We start from the raw sequence: 16,314 nt of genomic DNA, 5'->3' as shown, positions 1-16,314 counted from the left end.
AATCTAAGACCACCAGCCCAGGGTGGAACCACCCTCACAATGGGCTGGTCCTTCCCCCATCAATCACTAATTAAAACAATGCCCTACAGGCCTGCATACAGCCTGATTGATCTCATGGAGGCATTTTCTTCATTGAGGTTCCCTCCTCTCAGAGGACTTTAGCTGGTGTCCGGTTGACATGAACTACCCAGCACACCCCATAGACTATTGCACAGCATTGCAAGGCCTCGCCCTGAAGGAAACTGTCTCTTTGGCCCTGTCATCCGTGCTCATAGAGAGTAAACTATGTTTAGTTAATGAATCCTTGAGAGCAGGAGGCTGGAGAGACAGAGGCATCTGGATCACCTCTGCCGCGTACATCCTGTGTCTGGAGTGGTCTTGGGACAGTCCCTGGTGAAATACAAACTAGAGCAGCCCACTACTTTGTACTCAACTCTCTCAGGAGACCCCAACAGGAACAGACAAGACTACAAACCAAAATCTAGCCACCCATGTTAAAATTCCATGTAGGCAAACTGAAACTTGCTATTTGACTTTTCGAGGGGAAAAAGTAAATCTATAATCACCCAAAGTCTCCCAGACAGGCCAGTTCCGACTGCTTTACACTGAAGTCCCTTAAAACATATACCTGGATGTCAGCTTTTACTCTGTTGTCCAGTGATCCTGTTCCTGCCTTACATTTCAATAACTGTTTTTGGAGACAGAGCCTTGCCATGTAGCTCTGACTAGCCTGGAACTAACAGAGGCCTGGCTCTGTGTCTGCTTCTACCTCCTGAGTGCTAGGATTGAAGGCCTGCCAGTCATTTCCCAACAAGAAAAGTAATTTTGTAGCAACCAATCACATCTTGTTCTTCATTACTAACATCCAGCCTTTCTCTGTCTCTAAAACTACCTTTCCTTGATTGGCTCGTTGAAATCCTCAATCTGAAGTCCAGATAATTGTGTTGTCATTTTGTCTGACACATTTAATTAGCATTCTATATGGAATGTTCCATAAAGCAAGTCTTTTGCTGGTGTTTCAGGCTAGCTTAGTCCTGACCAGTTCCTGGGGCTCAGTAGTTAAGAGCATTTGGTTTGTTCCCAGCATTCACTTGGTTGCTCAACTGTCTGTATCTCCAGTTTCAGGGGATCATACACCCTCTTCTAGCCTCTGTACACATACATTCAGGCAAAACATCCATGCACAAAAAATAAATCTTAGACAGACAGCCCAGGGAGTAGGCATCGTTCTCCTCATTGTTTCCCCCTTCGGGATGCTCCAGTGGGCAAGCAGGTAGATAGCCATGGACATAAGTTGATAAACTCATTTTTATTTTATTTTATTTTATTTTATTTATGTATATGGGTATTTTGGCTGCACATAGTTCTGTGTACCTGTCGTGTGTGCAGTGGCCACAGAGACCAGAAGAGGGCGTTCTCTTGGAACTGTGTGCCGTCCAATGAATGCTGGGAATAAAACCTGAGTCTTCTGCAAGAGGCCACTGCTCTTGACTGCTGAGCCATCTCTGCAGTCCCACGATCATCAGAGACGTTTAAACAACAATAAATACACAAGTGAAAACAACTCCCTTTCTCGACTAGTCGCCTGGCAACTGCCAAGGCTGACTTCCCTCCCACCAGCCCACAAACCCCTGGCATAAGGACTTCCTCTTGACCTCAGTAGGGCTTGTGCGCATGCGCACCCGCCTGGAGCCCCGCGGTGCGTGGTTCTCTGACCCTTTCCGGGAGGTCCCGGAAGTGGCTTGTGGCGCGTGCGCGGTGCTTCTGTGGTAACGGGGCTGTTTCCCCCGGCTTGAGGCGACTCGGGCATCTGGGGTTTGCTGGCCGCGCCCCTCAGACCCCCGTCAGAGCAGGTACGTGGCTTCGCGCCCCGCCGCGTGCGCAACCCTTGGACTGTCGCGTGTCGCGACCCGGTCCCCGCCGGCCGCGTGGGGAAGCTGAAGCCGGCCGGCTGCGCCCCATTCTGCAGCCGCCCGGGTGCGCTCCCCTCGGCCGACCCTTGGCGCGTGTGCGCCGCCCAGGCCGCGGAGGTGGGGAGCGGGTGAGGGCGACCCGGCGAATGGCGAGTGTGCCCGGGGCGTGCTCCGACGGGAGGGGCGCGGCCGACACGGCGGGCGTGGGCGCGCACTTGGGAGGTGGAGGCCCGGAGTTCGAGACCAACTTGAGCTAACAGTGGGTTCCCAGCCAGCCCGGGCTGCGTGAGACCTTGTTCCAAAAAGCCCAACCAGACACCTCTGGGTGTCTGGGCCGGAGAGACGGCTCTGCCGTTCTTCGGAGGTCGGGCAGCTCACAGCCCTCTTCTGGCCTCCGTGGACACTGCACTCGCGTGCACACACCCACACAATGGTTTAAAAGTACAGCGAATCTTAAAGTAACTTGTACAGTAGAGGAGCTTGCCATTTCAAGCACCGTGACTGAGGTGATCTGGTTTCATAACTCCAGGAAGCAGGGATTTTAATATTTCTGGTTTAAAGGTGGGGAAATAAAGACTTAATTCCCGTTGCCGAGACACACAGCTGTGCAAGCGGGAAACCTGTGAGTCTGTGCATCTCTACAAGCACGTGCAGGTTTGCAGTCGTCTCCGTAGCCGCTTTCTTAGATGTGAATGTGCTAACCCTGCCACTCACCTATTGTCTATTGCAAAGCCAGCAGAACTCAAATGTGTTCCCAAGATTCCTTGTTGTTTCCCCTTTCTGTGTTTTAAGGAAGCAACCGGCATTGATGGGTGTGTTGTTAGCTTCCCTTTGGAAAGGTGGCTGATTTGGTAGACTTCTGGGTGTAAAAGTTTTTGCCAGTTAGTAACAGTTTGAAGTGTTATGTAAGTAAATGTGAGTCTTCGGGAGTTACAGTGTACAGATGGTTTCCTTGGAAACGATGCTGTTTATAGCATTCAGCATGTGCTAGACCGTGCAAATGTTTTCCTTTAAACAGGTTCTCTCATAGACTGGGCTGTCTTCAGGCTTGCTGTTAGTTAGGGATGGCCTGATTCTCCTGACGCTACTTCCCAGGTGCCGAGATTACATGTGCCATCTCACCTGGCTGACTCCAATCTATTTCTGCATTATTTATTTATTATGTGTGTGGGCATGTATGCCACAGTACACACGTGTGGTCTGATTCTGGGGCTCAGACTCCAGTTTTCTCCAGGCTTGTACCCCACATGTTGTTAACCGCCTGAGCCATCTCGCTGGCCACTGCTGCATAATTTAGTGTGGCTCCTTTTATAAGAAGGCATTCTGCTTGTTGCGTGTTTAAATCTCTACTGAAGAGCAAGGCCTGGCTTAGTATCAGAGTGCTCAGCCATCTGTGATGTGCTCTGTTACCTAAGAAGGGCTTGTCCTCAACATCTTCCACTTTGTGTTTTACAGCCAACATGAGTCTGTTTGGATCAGCCTCTGGATTTGGGACTGGTGGGACCAGCATGTTTGGGAGCACAACCACAGATAATCACAACCCAATGAAGGTATCCTCAAAGGGCTTGCAAAAAGAGTCAGGCCATGTTTTCTGTACTGCTGACAGCTGGGGAGGCAGAGAGAATTCAGGTGAAGGGGGAGGGGGTCTCTAGCTGGCCTAGCAGTCGCCTGTGGACTGAAGCTCAAAGTACATCCTGTGCAGAATTAGTGTCCTGTCCTCACTTGGAGCTCACCATAACTGTCCAGTCCACCCGCGAAAGCCAAAGCTTCCCGGGCCAGCTGAGAACTGCAGCAGACATAGACCTAAACCGGAGCCATCTCACCGGCTACTTCTGCATAACGAGTGTGGATCTCGGAGCAGTCCTGGAGAATGGGCACTGTTCTCTCTGCACAGCTGGAAAGTGAGGGCTCGGCCCTGGGTGGGGGTGGGGCAGCGAGCGCCCCCCCTTGTGCAGATGCTGTCTTTGTGCCTTTCACTTAGCATGTTTCTGAGCCAGCAGCTCTAGTATTTTTCCTGACTTGTTTGTCAATCCAGTTTTTGATCAAAGTGAGGAACGGTCAGATCCAGCTAGCTCTTGGGACTAGGAGATACCAGCTCAAGGTGTTGGGTGATTGGCGAGAAAGGAAGCTACCTTATGGTGATGATGTGTGCATTTTAACTCTGACATTCCCTCCCCAGGACATTGAAGTAACGTCTTCTCCTGATGACAGCATTGGTTGTCTGTCCTTCAGCCCACCGACCTTACCAGGGAATTTCCTTATTGCCGGATCGTGGGCTAATGATGTAAGTGCCCCTGAGGCAACCGCCGTGTAGTGAGTGTAGTGTGCCTTTCAGCTCCATTCTGTCTGTGAGTCGAGGCTAAGGCTTTTGTGTGGCCCTTTCTGAGACATGGTGTAGAAGCTGTGCACCTTTCTGAGTGGCAACACCACAGCCAGCTACTGCCACAAGGTGCCCCTTTCCTGATCAGCTGCACTATATGCTACTTGTTTGAGGTTTTTTCTGTTATTGTTGTTTTGTTTGGTTTTGTTTTTGAGACAGGGTTTCTTTATGTAGCCTTGGCTGTCCTAGAACTTGCTCTGTAAACCAGGCTGGCCTCAGACCCAGAAATCTGCCTGCCTCTGCCTCCCGAGTGCTGGGATTAAAGGTGTGCACCCCCACTGCCTGGCTTTATATTGTCTGTTAAGAACCTTTCTCGGCATCCGGCAAATATTCTTTTGGTGGACTTTAAATAACGGCAGACTCTCCATAGACTGTTGTTAGCTACTTAGTACACCAAGCTCAGAGAGGGCATGAAGGGGATTGAGAATGGGCATAGGTGTTGGAAGGCTCAGCACAACAGTGACCCGGACCGTCCTGCTACACTAGCGATCACAAGAAATGTCGGTGGTAGACTCCTTTTCCTATCTAATTAGTAAGAGTAAGCGTCTTTGGGTGGTAGTACGAGGGTCAGTTGGAGCCTGAAGTACCTGACTAGTCTAATTAGTAAGAATAAGCATCTTTGGGTGGTAGTACGAGGGACACTGGAGCCTGAAGTACTGCTGGTAGCAGGCTAGCCGCAGCAGCTCTTCACAGGTCTACTTAAGACCTTGTCCTGTGGACTCTGTAGCTGAACTCGAGGGACTCCTGATAATGCCCTTCACACCCCAGAGTTAGAGACTGTGCACTCATGTCTGTGCTTCAGGACAACGGCTTCATGTGGATGCCTGTGAAACCGGGACACAGATCTGCACAGCTAAGCTTGGTGCCCTCAGGACCAGGGCCGCAGCTCTAGAAGCAGAGTGCCCACCTGGGGTGTCTGAGGCCCTGCGATAACCATTCCCGATACCGCAGAGAACCCAAGCTTAAGGGCCTCACTTAGGTAAGACCTGGCACTGCTGGATAGGACACCAGACGTGGCTACATAGGTAGGCCCTGTCTCCAGAAGGGTTTGGGGAAAGATTCCAGGTGAATTGCAGCAATGTGGATGCAGGGAGGACGGGAAGGCGGACAAGCTTGCTTTACTCATTTCACCTGCTGCTTTAAAGGCTTAGGCTTAGAAAACAGGGTTGTTGGCACACTTTCGTTAGCCCAGCCTCTGGAAGGTGGAACAGGAGGATCACAAGTTCACGGCCATCCTCAGCTTCAGAGTGAGTTCAAAGCCAGCATGGGCTATGTGAGAAACCCTTCCTCAAAAAAAATAAATAAACCAAGTTAGAAGTACATTCAAAGATGGGCAGGGTGAGAGTCCCGGCGAGGAAGACTGCAGCTGCAGACGTGCAGAGGCCTTGAATCAAACTACGTGTTCCTCTTGGTTTTCTGGGTTTGGTTATTTGATTATTTGCATTGAAGAAGACTAAATGCAAACAGAACTTAACTAGTTCTCTCTGGTGGAATTTATTTTCTCATCACAGTTAGAAAATCTGCAGAATGCATAGCTTTAACAAGAAAATGGTACAGGAAGCATTACAGAATAAAAATGAACGCTCCTTTAGGCCTGGGTGACTGATGAGCAAGCAACTTAGCTGTAGTGTTGGGTGTGAGCGGTACCCTTTGTATATCTCTGGGTCAGCAGTAGGAAGTAAGCTGCTTGCTTATCCATTTCACTTGGTTTGCTTTTGAAGTCAGATAACTGGATTGATAGAAGAAGCCTGCAGTAATCTGTACTAGGTGGGTGCACATCAGACACCAGGAACTGCCCTGATCTCATTCATCTGTCTTGTTCCTACAGGTTCGCTGCTGGGAAGTGCAAGACAGCGGGCAGACCATTCCAAAAGCCCAGCAGATGCACACCGGGCCAGTGCTTGACGTCTGCTGGAGTGATGTATGTCTAGCTTCCTTCTCTATTGCTGTGACAAAATACCGTGACCAAGGCAGCTTCTGAAAGGAAGCGGTTAGTTAAACTTATGGTTGTAGAGGAGTAGGGTCCATGATGTCAGAGCAAAGGCCTGCGCGACAGGAACAGCTGAGAGGGTCTTATCTTGATCTGCAGGTAGGAGGCAGAAACACTGAGGATGGCTTGAATCTCGAAATGCGAGAGCCCATGGGGGTCATTCTCACTCAGACCATAGGGTCTCACAGTGCAGTCCTGACTGGCACAGAACTCAGAGGTCTGTGTGTTCAACTTTCTGAGCCCCTAATGTCTCAGCAAAGATTTAGCCTTTTGTAACAGAATGCTTAAGGCCAGAAGTGTCTTGGTTTCCAAAGCTTTTGAATTTAGTAGGCAGTGAGCTGTGGTAGCACTCAAGGATCAGAGCCTGTCCTGAGGAGAGAGCACCTTTTCTCTTTCTGGGCATGTGCATGCTGGAAGACCTCTCTGACAGGTGGGCCCAGCCTGAGGTTCTAAGGCTTTTTGTTTGTTTTGTTTTGTTTTGTTTTTTGGGAGGCAGAGTATTTCCGTAGACCAGGATGGCATTGAACTCAGGATTCACCATCCTCTGCCTCTGCATAGTGCTGGGATTAAAGGAGTGCCCCACCACCATCATCCAGCTGTCTTTATTATTATTATCATCATCAATGTGTGTTATGGCTTGAATGTGAAGTGACCTACACAGGTTCTTAGTTTTAATTCGTGGCTATGGGTGTTTTGCCTGCATTACTATGTATCTGCATTATTTTGAAGGCTGTGGGATCTTTTGGACACAGGGTTTAGGTAGCGAATGTGAGCTGTAGAGGGAGAGCTAGATCCCTGTAGATCACCTGGGGATGCCCTGAGGTGACCGGTGAGGACCCCAGATGTTGTGCCTCCGCTGCTGAGAGCCTCTGAAGTAAAAGAAATCCTTCTGCTCAAATGTTCTGGTCAGGTTCGCTGTGGCAGGGGAGAGGACTTGATTGTGTCGTTTCTTGAAGCCTTGAGTCTCTGGATATGCAGTGAGCTTAAGCTGGTTTTGTTCATATTTGTAGTGTATTTGTGTGTGTGTGTGGTGGTGTTGGTGCCCTTCCCACTGTGCGGGTCTTGGTGACCAGTCAGGCTCAGCAGTGACCTTTATCCATTGAGTATATTGCCAGCCAACACTTAGTTTTCATTTTGTAGCTTTCAAAGCCATTTGGTTTCTTTTTGTTTGTTTGTTTTTTCAAGACAGGGTTTCTCTGTGTAACAACTTTGGCTGTCTTGGAACTCACTTTTTAGACCAGGTTGGCTCAAACTCGCATAGATCCACCGGCCTCTGCCTCCCAAGTGCTAGGATTAAAGGTGTGCACCACCACCATCAGGCGCCACTCGATTGCTTCTGCGTGACCTCTTAGTAGTTAGTTTCCAGTTGTGTGTATTTCTTAAAAGACTAGCTTGCTGTGTTGTGTGCTAGCCCTTAAGTCATTGGATAATACAATGCAGAGCAAACATGTGACCCAGCTCTTGGGTGTTGTGGATATTTAACTTTTGCTCAGCGAGCAGACTGCCTCTGTTTTATTTTAGGATGGGAGCAAAGTATTCACAGCATCGTGTGATAAAACAGCCAAGATGTGGGACCTGAACAGCAACCAGGCCATTCAGATAGCACAGGTGAGAAGCCTTTGTGGGTGGACTCGGGAGACAGCACTGAACAGTTTGGTTTAGTGGCACCAGAGAACTTAGTAGCACACACATGGTGTATTTGTAAGCACCCTCATTTGTACTGGAATTTCACAGAGCACTTTGCCACGAGTTTCCCATGGACACATGAGTCAGTGATGGTAAATCTGTAAAAAGACAAGTGTAGCATCCCAGCACCCGTGTGTGACTTGCCCCTGTCATTGTTCACCTGTTATTCATCAATGTCGGTTGAGTGCCTGCCATGTGCCAGGCAGTGTCGTCGCGGTTAGGAGGACACCCATGTACCTGTGGAGCATCTGTCAGCTGAGGGGCAGCAGGCTGGGTGAAAACTAAGACGAGAAGTAGATAAGGGACTGCCAGAGGACACTCAGTAGAGAAGGGACCCCAGAGGACACTCTAGTTGAAGGACAGGGAGGACTTCTGGCATGGTTTTCGTAGCACCTGAACTGAAGGCGTAGCCTCCTAATCGATGAATCTTAGTAAAGAAATCAGTAGCATAGGAACATTTCCCACTAGATATTTCTGAATAGCTTCCTAGGACGGGCCTTACTGTCACCATTAATTATGCGTGAAGGGTAAGCTTGCGTTAGGACAGAAAATGGGTGCAAGGCCTTGGGTCATGGGAAAGCAATGACATGCCCTTTGACTTTGTTGTTACTGTTGACTATAACCCAGTATTTTGATTAAGTTAGTTCCTTTGAAGTTCCACAACTAGAGCTGTTAATGCTGGTTGTTCAAGGGTCTCCCTGGTTTTGTCTTTCAAAAGCACGATGCTCCTGTTAAGACCATACATTGGATCAAAGCCCCAAACTACAGCTGTGTGATGACAGGAAGCTGGGATAAGACCCTGAAGGTATGCTGTGTGGCTGACGGGTTGTGCACCATGAAGGTGGTGTCGGTCTCTACAGACGCCATCCTCAGCAGTCTCTTACCGTTCCCCTCTTTGCTTTCAGTTTTGGGATACCCGGTCATCAAATCCTATGATGGTCTTGCAACTCCCTGAACGCTGTTACTGTGCAGACGTGGTAAGTGAAGCATCTCACTTCCTTTCCCACAGCTGAGCAAGTGCACCTCTCTGTGGCCTCCTGCTGTTTGTCGATGATTAAACCCTCCAACTTGAGCAGATTGCTAGTAGACGTTTGGGGCTACCTTTGTCCTGCAGTACTGAGTGCTGAGGTTTGGACGTTTTCGTTTTATTCTCTTTTGGGCTGGAGATAAAAGTCCTGTACTGCTAGTGATTTGTTTGAGCTCTAGCCTGTCCTCCGTCGTGTGGGGAGACAGCAGGGCATGATGGTAGTAGAATGTGAGAGACCTGTGTATAGTTCTGATCTCTGCGTGGAGTAGAAACTGAAGTGTGTTCTCTATGTCTTTCCTTTAAGTCTCAGAATTTTGTTAATAGCTACTCAGGTCATTCCACAGTGAGGAGGTCCATCCTCAGAAGTGCTCAGTGGGGACTGATGTTCACAGAATGTAGAAACATATACAACTGGGCATGTTTACTCATGATTGTAATCCCAGTTCTCAAGGCAGAGGCAAGATAATAACTGTGGGTTCTAGGCCAGTCTGATCTACAGCTGGAGGTTCAGGCTAGCAAGGCCCACATAGTGAGACCCTGTCTTAAAAAGAAACACCTGGTACTCAAAGACGGAAGGAAAATGCTGAAGTACAAGCCATTACCATATGAAGGGGTGGAGATGACCACCCATTCTCACTGGGGCCTCAGAATACTGTTTGTGTCCACATTTTATAGTCTAAAAACTCTAAAGGACAAGGTAACAGAGGCCTGAAACTACAGTGCTCGGGATGCGCCAGTAGAGGATGGGGTCCAGGATACCAGCCTGTGCTGTGTAGCAAAACCCAAAGTATCCCCACCACCCAGAGTAAAACCAACATGTGTGACTGTTGTGCTTGCAGGGTGTGTTCTCTGTGTCTTCACAAACACATGGAAGCCACTGGATTATTAAACTTTGTGAACCATTAGAATTTTGTGACTGAAATGTTGTCTTCATGTCAAGTGTGTATCTCTTTTTGTCCTAGATATACCCGATGGCCGTGGTGGCCACTGCAGAGAGAGGCCTGATTGTCTACCAGTTAGAGAATCAGCCTTCTGAGTTCAGGAGGATAGAGTCTCCACTGAAACACCAGGTGGGCCAGAGACCATTGAGAATCATACAGTTAGCACCTGCTGCATGCAAGATGTTGCTCATGTGTGGGACATAGGTATACAGTGCCTGATTTGACAAGCTTGTCGATAGGTTCAGAGGAAGAAACGTTCCGTGTATATAAGCACTTACCATCCATGACTGAGTCAGACTTCCGTGTCCTCCACAGATTCCCCCAAGTGGCTTAGTGCTCCTGAGTGCTACAAGCCCATCTGGAGAGACTAGTTCAGCTCAGCCCTACCCCGGCTGCAGGACTGCAAGGCCTTCCTGCTTCCCTGCCCTAGATTTCCTCCCAGCCTGTGTCTCAGCAAATGGGATCAGTTTGCACTCAGAGAAGAAGAGAAGAGGGCTGAACATCCTTGCCTTCTTCCTGCAGTGTCTGCCTGCACATGCAGCTTCCCTGGAGGAGGGTTCCATGGCAAGCCCTCGTGCCCTGCAGCCTTTGCAGAGACTAAGACTTCTCTCTAGCATTCACTGAAGTGTGCCTTAGTCTGCTTCATCCTGGGAAGCAGGCCTCCTTGCCTCTTCAGAACCGTCTATGATCCTTTCCTTTCACGGTTCAGAGGCTTCCTCCCCATACCTCTCATCTTCTACCATTTTCCACTAAGCCCTGTGCCTATGGCTTCACTGAAAGCATTTGGTGTAAGTCCCTGTGGCATTGCCATCAAGAGTTCCCATGGGCACTGATAGCGTTACCTCCAAAACACTTCGCCCTTCATACTCGAGGTCACTCCTCAGTCACCTTTTCCTTCTCAACCACTAGGCTTCCCCAGTTCTTTTCTTGCTCTTCGTACAATCCCAAGTCTGCCTAGCAGTTACATAAAACTTTACCCCACTGATCTTTACAGTGCTTGCTTGGATGTGACACAAAAAAAACTTAGGCAAGAAATAAATAACCAGTGGGACATCAGACCAGCTTCTGCATATGAACGAAGTTACCAGCAACAAAGAGCCTACAGGGAACAGGGACTAGTGAGGAGTCTATATTGCTAAGTGCATTTTAAAGGGTATAAAGAACTTGCAGCAAAACTAATGACCCAATTAAAAACTTCTCCAAAGAAAACAACCTGGCCAGCAGGTATGTGAGAAGGTAGTCAGTATTTCTACTTATCCCAGGAGAGCCCTGAGACAGCAATTGATAGGGGGGTGGGGATGGGCGGCACTGTTTTCAGGGAGTCAGAAGGCAGTGCCTTAAGAAACCATGCCGTGGAGACAGGTGGTGGTGGTGCACGCCTTTAATCCTAGCGGGGAGGGGGGGAATCTCTGAGTTCAAGGCCAGCCTGGTCTACAAAGCAAGTATCCAGACAGCCAAGAATGTTACACACAGAAATCCTGTCTCAAACCCCACCCCCACCCCTGGGAAAAAAAGACAGGAAGAAATGGTGCCGTGGTTGAGAACAGTTGCAGCACAATACCGAAGACCTGAATTCAGATCCCAGCACTCATGTAGCAAGATGGGCCTGGGCTAATGTATGCTGTAACCTCAGTGCTGAGGGAGCCATAGATGGGGGCCAGAAAGACTGCCTAACATACAGAAAGTGAGGGGACACTTGACACCCTCCTCTGGTTCCTGTGCGTTTACTCACGTGCCTGTATACATACACTGTGTGTGCGCGCGCGCGCGCGCGTGTGTGTGTGTGTGTGTACGTGTACGCCCACAAGAATTACAAATTAACTAAGATAGATAGCAAGTGTTGGTGAGGTTGTGGTGAAAGCTCTTGCCCCATGGCAGTGGCCTGAAGTGCCTGAGACTCTAGGACACAGCCAAGTAAAAATACTGTGAGCTTCTAAGAAGGATATCAGTCCAATTGGTGGTGGCGCATGCCTTTAATGCCAGCACTCAGGAGGCAGAGGCAGGTGGATCTCTGAGTTCACGGCCAGCCTGGTCTACAGAGCCAGTTCCAGGATGATCAAGGCTATACAGAGAAACCCTATCTCAAAAAAACAAAGATGTTGAAGAGATGCTCATTCTAGTATAGTAGTCTTGTGATAGCCAAGTGAGTGGGTATTCGTCCCTAAAAAGAAGTAAGCTTGTCACTGCACAGTGGATGGACTTAGGGGCTGCTCTAGTAACTATAGTGAGCCAATACAGGACAACAGAGCCTAGCTGAGTCCCCATACTTGTGATAACCAAAATATTGGCTTGGTCTGTGTACCTGTCCGGAGTTCCTTCTAAGAGGGCTCACTGTTGCACTGCTTCCTGGGTAGGGAAACAGGACAGACATTGGGTGTCTGACCTGAAGGGTGCCTGCTGATCAAAGTGAGACGTGCTCTGAGCGCAGCCCAGTAGTGCTGGGACTGTGGGCTTGGAGGGCTGTGCTGAGTAGGGCAGCTGCAGTTGTGCACAGATGGTCCTGGAGCTGGGAGGAAGGCTAGAGAGGAGCACTTTCTAGGGAGACAAAAATACTTTCGTATTAGTCGTGGTTTTGGTTCTTCTAAAACCTAAAAATGTGTAACATGTATGTTCATATTAACTAATCTTTACTTACATGGTGTTAATGGTCCTTCCCCTTTTATTTTAACCATAGCATCGATGTGTGGCTATTTTTAAAGACAAACAGAACAAGCCGACAGGTTTTGCTCTGGGAAGTATTGAGGGCAGAGTTGCCATTCACTACATCAACCCTCCGAATCCGTAAGTGACACTCACTGCCTGGCATGCTCTTTCCAACTGGTTCTGAAAGGAAGCTGAGATGTCCTTTGCTTTTCAGGGCCAAAGATAACTTCACCTTCAAATGCCATCGATCCAACGGCACCAACACTTCAGCTCCTCAAGACATCTACGCAGTACGTTCCAGCAGTACTTCATAATGAGGGGGACCCCTGGAACCAGGCTTGGAGCTGGCTCTCTAAGTGCACTGGGACCATAAGTCATAGAAGAGCCTATGTTTGTGTTTGCAGACTTCAGTGTTCCTTTACAAACCTGTTGACTGGCTCTCTTCTAGATGTGCTTGGGATAAGAGCTTGTGCACAGGGGGCATTGGCATTTTCTGCTTTGTGGGTATTCACAGACAGTTTCTACACCTAGGAGAATTTTAGCATTTAGACAGTGGAGTGTGTGGACTTGGAGCTATAACTCAGACCTCACTGTAGAGTGTCTGTTGGAGGACATGCCTCCAGTTCATTCTGCATGGATGTTCAAAAAATTTGTTTGCTAAAAGAAATCACACACGTTTTCCTGATGTTGCTGCTTCATGCGGCCAGTGGGTGCAAATGTGAGTTCCTATCTGGGGAGCTCCTGAGACAGGTTTAGTTCTGAGCTGCCAGTTGCCATGGGCAGCCTGGCTAAGGAGTGCTATGTGCCCATGTGTTAGGTTTCCTGACTTTGGCAGGCAGCAGTTGGCAGCAACCTGCTTCTGTTTCTCACTGTGCTTATCAACCTTTGCAGGTGAATGGAATTGCCTTCCATCCTGTTCATGGCACCCTTGCTACTGTGGGGTCTGATGGCAGGTTCAGCTTCTGGGACAAAGATGCCAGGACCAAACTAAAGACTTCGGAACAGTTAGATCAGCCCATAGCAGCTTGCTGCTTCAATCACAACGGAAATATATTTGCCTATGCTTCCAGCTATGACTGGTCCAAGGTGAGAACTTCCAAGCCAGTTCTGGGGCCAAAGACCTGAATTTGAATTGTAGATTCCTCTCGGGACTTGTATGCCCTTGTATGGGGGTGGTGTGGGCGGGACACTAGCAGCCTGACTCCCAGTGTGGGGTTTAGTGTCATCTTCAGTCCAGTCTTTGCACAATGGGAATTGTTTTGCTAGGGAGATCCATCATGAGCTCCTCTCTGTTCTTGGACCCAAAACATGGGCATGCTGGGGAGGTGGGGGCGGTCACCGAAGTGTTGCTCTGGTGGCATCGGTTGGTTTGCCCAGGGAGAGTAAGGAGCTGGCATGGTTCTGGCTGCATCTTGAGGCATTGCAGATAGTGGAGTGTGTGGACTGGAGCCGTAACTCAGACCTCCCTGTAGAGTGTCTGTTGGAGGACATGCCTCCAGTTCATTCTGCATGGTTGCCATTTCTCTGCCCTTTGCTATATGGTGGCTTTACCTCTCACCCTTGCTTCTGATGGGGTCCCATCTGTTTCAACTTTTGTTGCTTCCCTCCTGCCCTATACAAGTTCTTGCTCCATCTCTCTACACTGTTCTCTCCCAGCCTTGGAGAACCTGCTCAACACCCTCTAAGCACCCATCCCCTTCCCATTTGCAGCTGGAGCACTGCGATGGACTCAGTCTCGGGTCAGCTCTGGAAGCCTCCTCTCTTTTGCTCGCTCCTTTAGCTCTGCTTCCCACAGCTGTTTAAGGCCTCCTTCAGAGGCTGTTCCTACCACCTTGCCAGTCTTCTTCCTCCAGTTAGGGGCAGCCTTGGAGTTCTATAGGTGTTGCAATCCTGAGGCCCCAGTCTGCACAGCTACTGCCTCCTGGCTCCCCATTTCTCTTTAGCATGTTCCCAGGCTTAGCCAGGAAAGCACCTTCATGGCAGCTAATAATTGCAGCTCCACTTCTAGGGCATCTGCTGCCCTTTCCTGCCCACTGCAGGCATGTGGTGAACATATTTATGTTCAAATGTGCATGGCCACACACACATAAACAAACCATTAAAAAACAACAACACCCCCCCTGCATTTTCTATGAGTTTTTGCTCACACTACAGATACAGTATCACTCGGGAGGCTGAGGCAAAGGATCACAAACGTGAAGCAGGCTGTGTGTATAGCTCAGTAGCCAGTGCTTGCTTGGCATTGTGGCAAGGCCCTGGTTTAGTCCCCAGAGCCACCAAAGAAAAGTCTTGTTTGGAAAAGTAAGGAAGGCCTGCATGCTAACATGAGCCTCAGAGACTTAGACAGTAACCCGGAAGATGAGAAAGCTCACTCTGAGTGCTTAAAAGATGGAAGCCACAGCCAAGTACCTTAATCCCAGCACTGGGGTGGCAGATGCAGGCGAGCGATACTGAGCTCCAGACCAGCCTGGTCTACATAAGCGAGGTGCAGAGAGGGGCTTTGCCTCTACCCACTGATGCCCCTGGACCTCTGCTCTCCTGGGAGCTGTCCCCTCTGTGGAATAGATCCTCTCCCACAGAGTATCTTGGGTGAGCTTAGCCCTCTGTGGACCTCTCTGGTCAGGGTTAATGCTGAGCCTGGAGTCCTGAGCAGCTGACTTGGCAGTGAAGTCATAGAGTAAAGGGCCAGTACCCAGAAGACTGTAGGAAAAGGCCACCCTTAGCAGGACACTGGCAGCCAGGCCCTGGCTCTCTGACTTCAGAGGGTAGAGGCTTTGTATAGCATGTACTGTTGATGTCTCTGTTCTCACTCAACTCTGCCTTCTCAGAGCAGGGCTCGGTGTGGGTTCTGCTCTAATACTTGTTTAATACCTTGTTGCCTTTAATACTAAGGTCATTTGGGATTTTTTTTCCTTCTTTAGGGACATGAGTTTTATAATCCTCAAAAGAAAAATTACATTTTCCTGCGTAATGCGGCTGAAGAACTAAAGCCACGGAACAAGAAGTAGAGAAGTAGTGGCTTGAAGCTGGGGCTCTTGGAGTTTGCTGTCCACAACACGTCATCTCTGTCTGAGCTCGGGCCCAGCTATCCTGGCTGTGGCACTCCACCGTGGAGGACTTATGTTCTTGTTTAGTGGTCAGCCCAGTATCTGGCGGCTTGTCTTCTCTTCATTCCGCTCTCTGCTGCAGTGCCCCATAACTCTAAGGGAACTGAGGTTCTCACTGCAGCCCCATTTGTTGGACTTTGTGTCGTCCAGCGGCATGTATTTGACATTGTCGGGTGTGAACTGTTGATGAGCCCTGTACTGTGTTTTATAATAAAATATTTTGAAGATGACCTACTGATTCCCTTCTTCCCTCTCCCCTTTCCCTGATCCTTAGGAAATAGCCATCCCATCAGGCATCAGTGCTGGCTTCCAAGTTTGTTTCAACTTTTTTGTTGGCCCCTGTAAAGCTGTGTGAGCTGCACCACCCCTCCTTCAGTGCTGAGGGAAGGTGCTGTGTTCTGGGAGAGCAGTCACCTTTCCCAGCCGTGGGTGGCTTCCATAGCTCTCTTTTATCCCACAAAAACGGGAGACAGTGGATCGGATCAGAAAGCCAACAGAGGCCATGAGAAGCCATGAAACCAGAAGAGGACATTGGTCTGGAGCCTGTGGGAAGCACCAGGATGGCACTGGCTGGCCGAGGAATGAGGGCTTTGTCTGGAGGTGCCACAGCCTTTTTCACGGAGACCC

At 49.3% G+C, this 16,314-nt stretch overlaps 1 protein-coding gene across 1 annotated transcript; it reads left to right on the top strand.

Moving 5' to 3' along the window:
• The first annotated feature begins 1,754 nt into the window (after positions 1-1,754).
• Rae1 (ribonucleic acid export 1) lies at positions 1,755-15,917 on the top strand. The gene is made up of 12 exons (XM_057780812.1): positions 1,755-1,853; positions 3,369-3,463; positions 4,093-4,197; positions 6,122-6,214; positions 7,805-7,891; positions 8,688-8,774; positions 8,875-8,946; positions 9,959-10,066; positions 12,612-12,718; positions 12,795-12,870; positions 13,472-13,666; positions 15,502-15,917. The coding sequence occupies exons 2-12, from the start codon at positions 3,374-3,376 to the stop codon at positions 15,586-15,588; spliced, it is 1,107 nt and encodes a 368-aa protein (XP_057636795.1). The 5' UTR covers positions 1,755-1,853; positions 3,369-3,373; the 3' UTR covers positions 15,589-15,917.
• The last annotated feature ends 397 nt before the right edge of the window (positions 15,918-16,314 follow it).

This window comes from Chionomys nivalis, chromosome 9, assembly GCF_950005125.1.
Source record: "Chionomys nivalis chromosome 9, mChiNiv1.1, whole genome shotgun sequence".
NCBI classification, from domain to species: Eukaryota; Metazoa; Chordata; class Mammalia; order Rodentia; family Cricetidae; genus Chionomys; species Chionomys nivalis.
Note: the sequence above shows the minus strand (reverse complement) of the source record. Positions and strands in the feature narration are given on the sequence as shown.

Coding starts and splice junctions, on each gene's coding strand:
- Rae1 (XM_057780812.1), top strand. CDS start 3,374: ATGAGTCTGTTTGGATCAGCCTCTGGATTTGGGACTGGTGGGACCAGC. Junction 3,464..4,092: donor ATAATCACAACCCAATGAAG/GTATCCTCAAAG, acceptor TTCCCTCCCCAG/GACATTGAAGTAACGTCTTC. Junction 12,871..13,471: donor CTCCTCAAGACATCTACGCA/GTACGTTCCAGC, acceptor CAACCTTTGCAG/GTGAATGGAATTGCCTTCCA.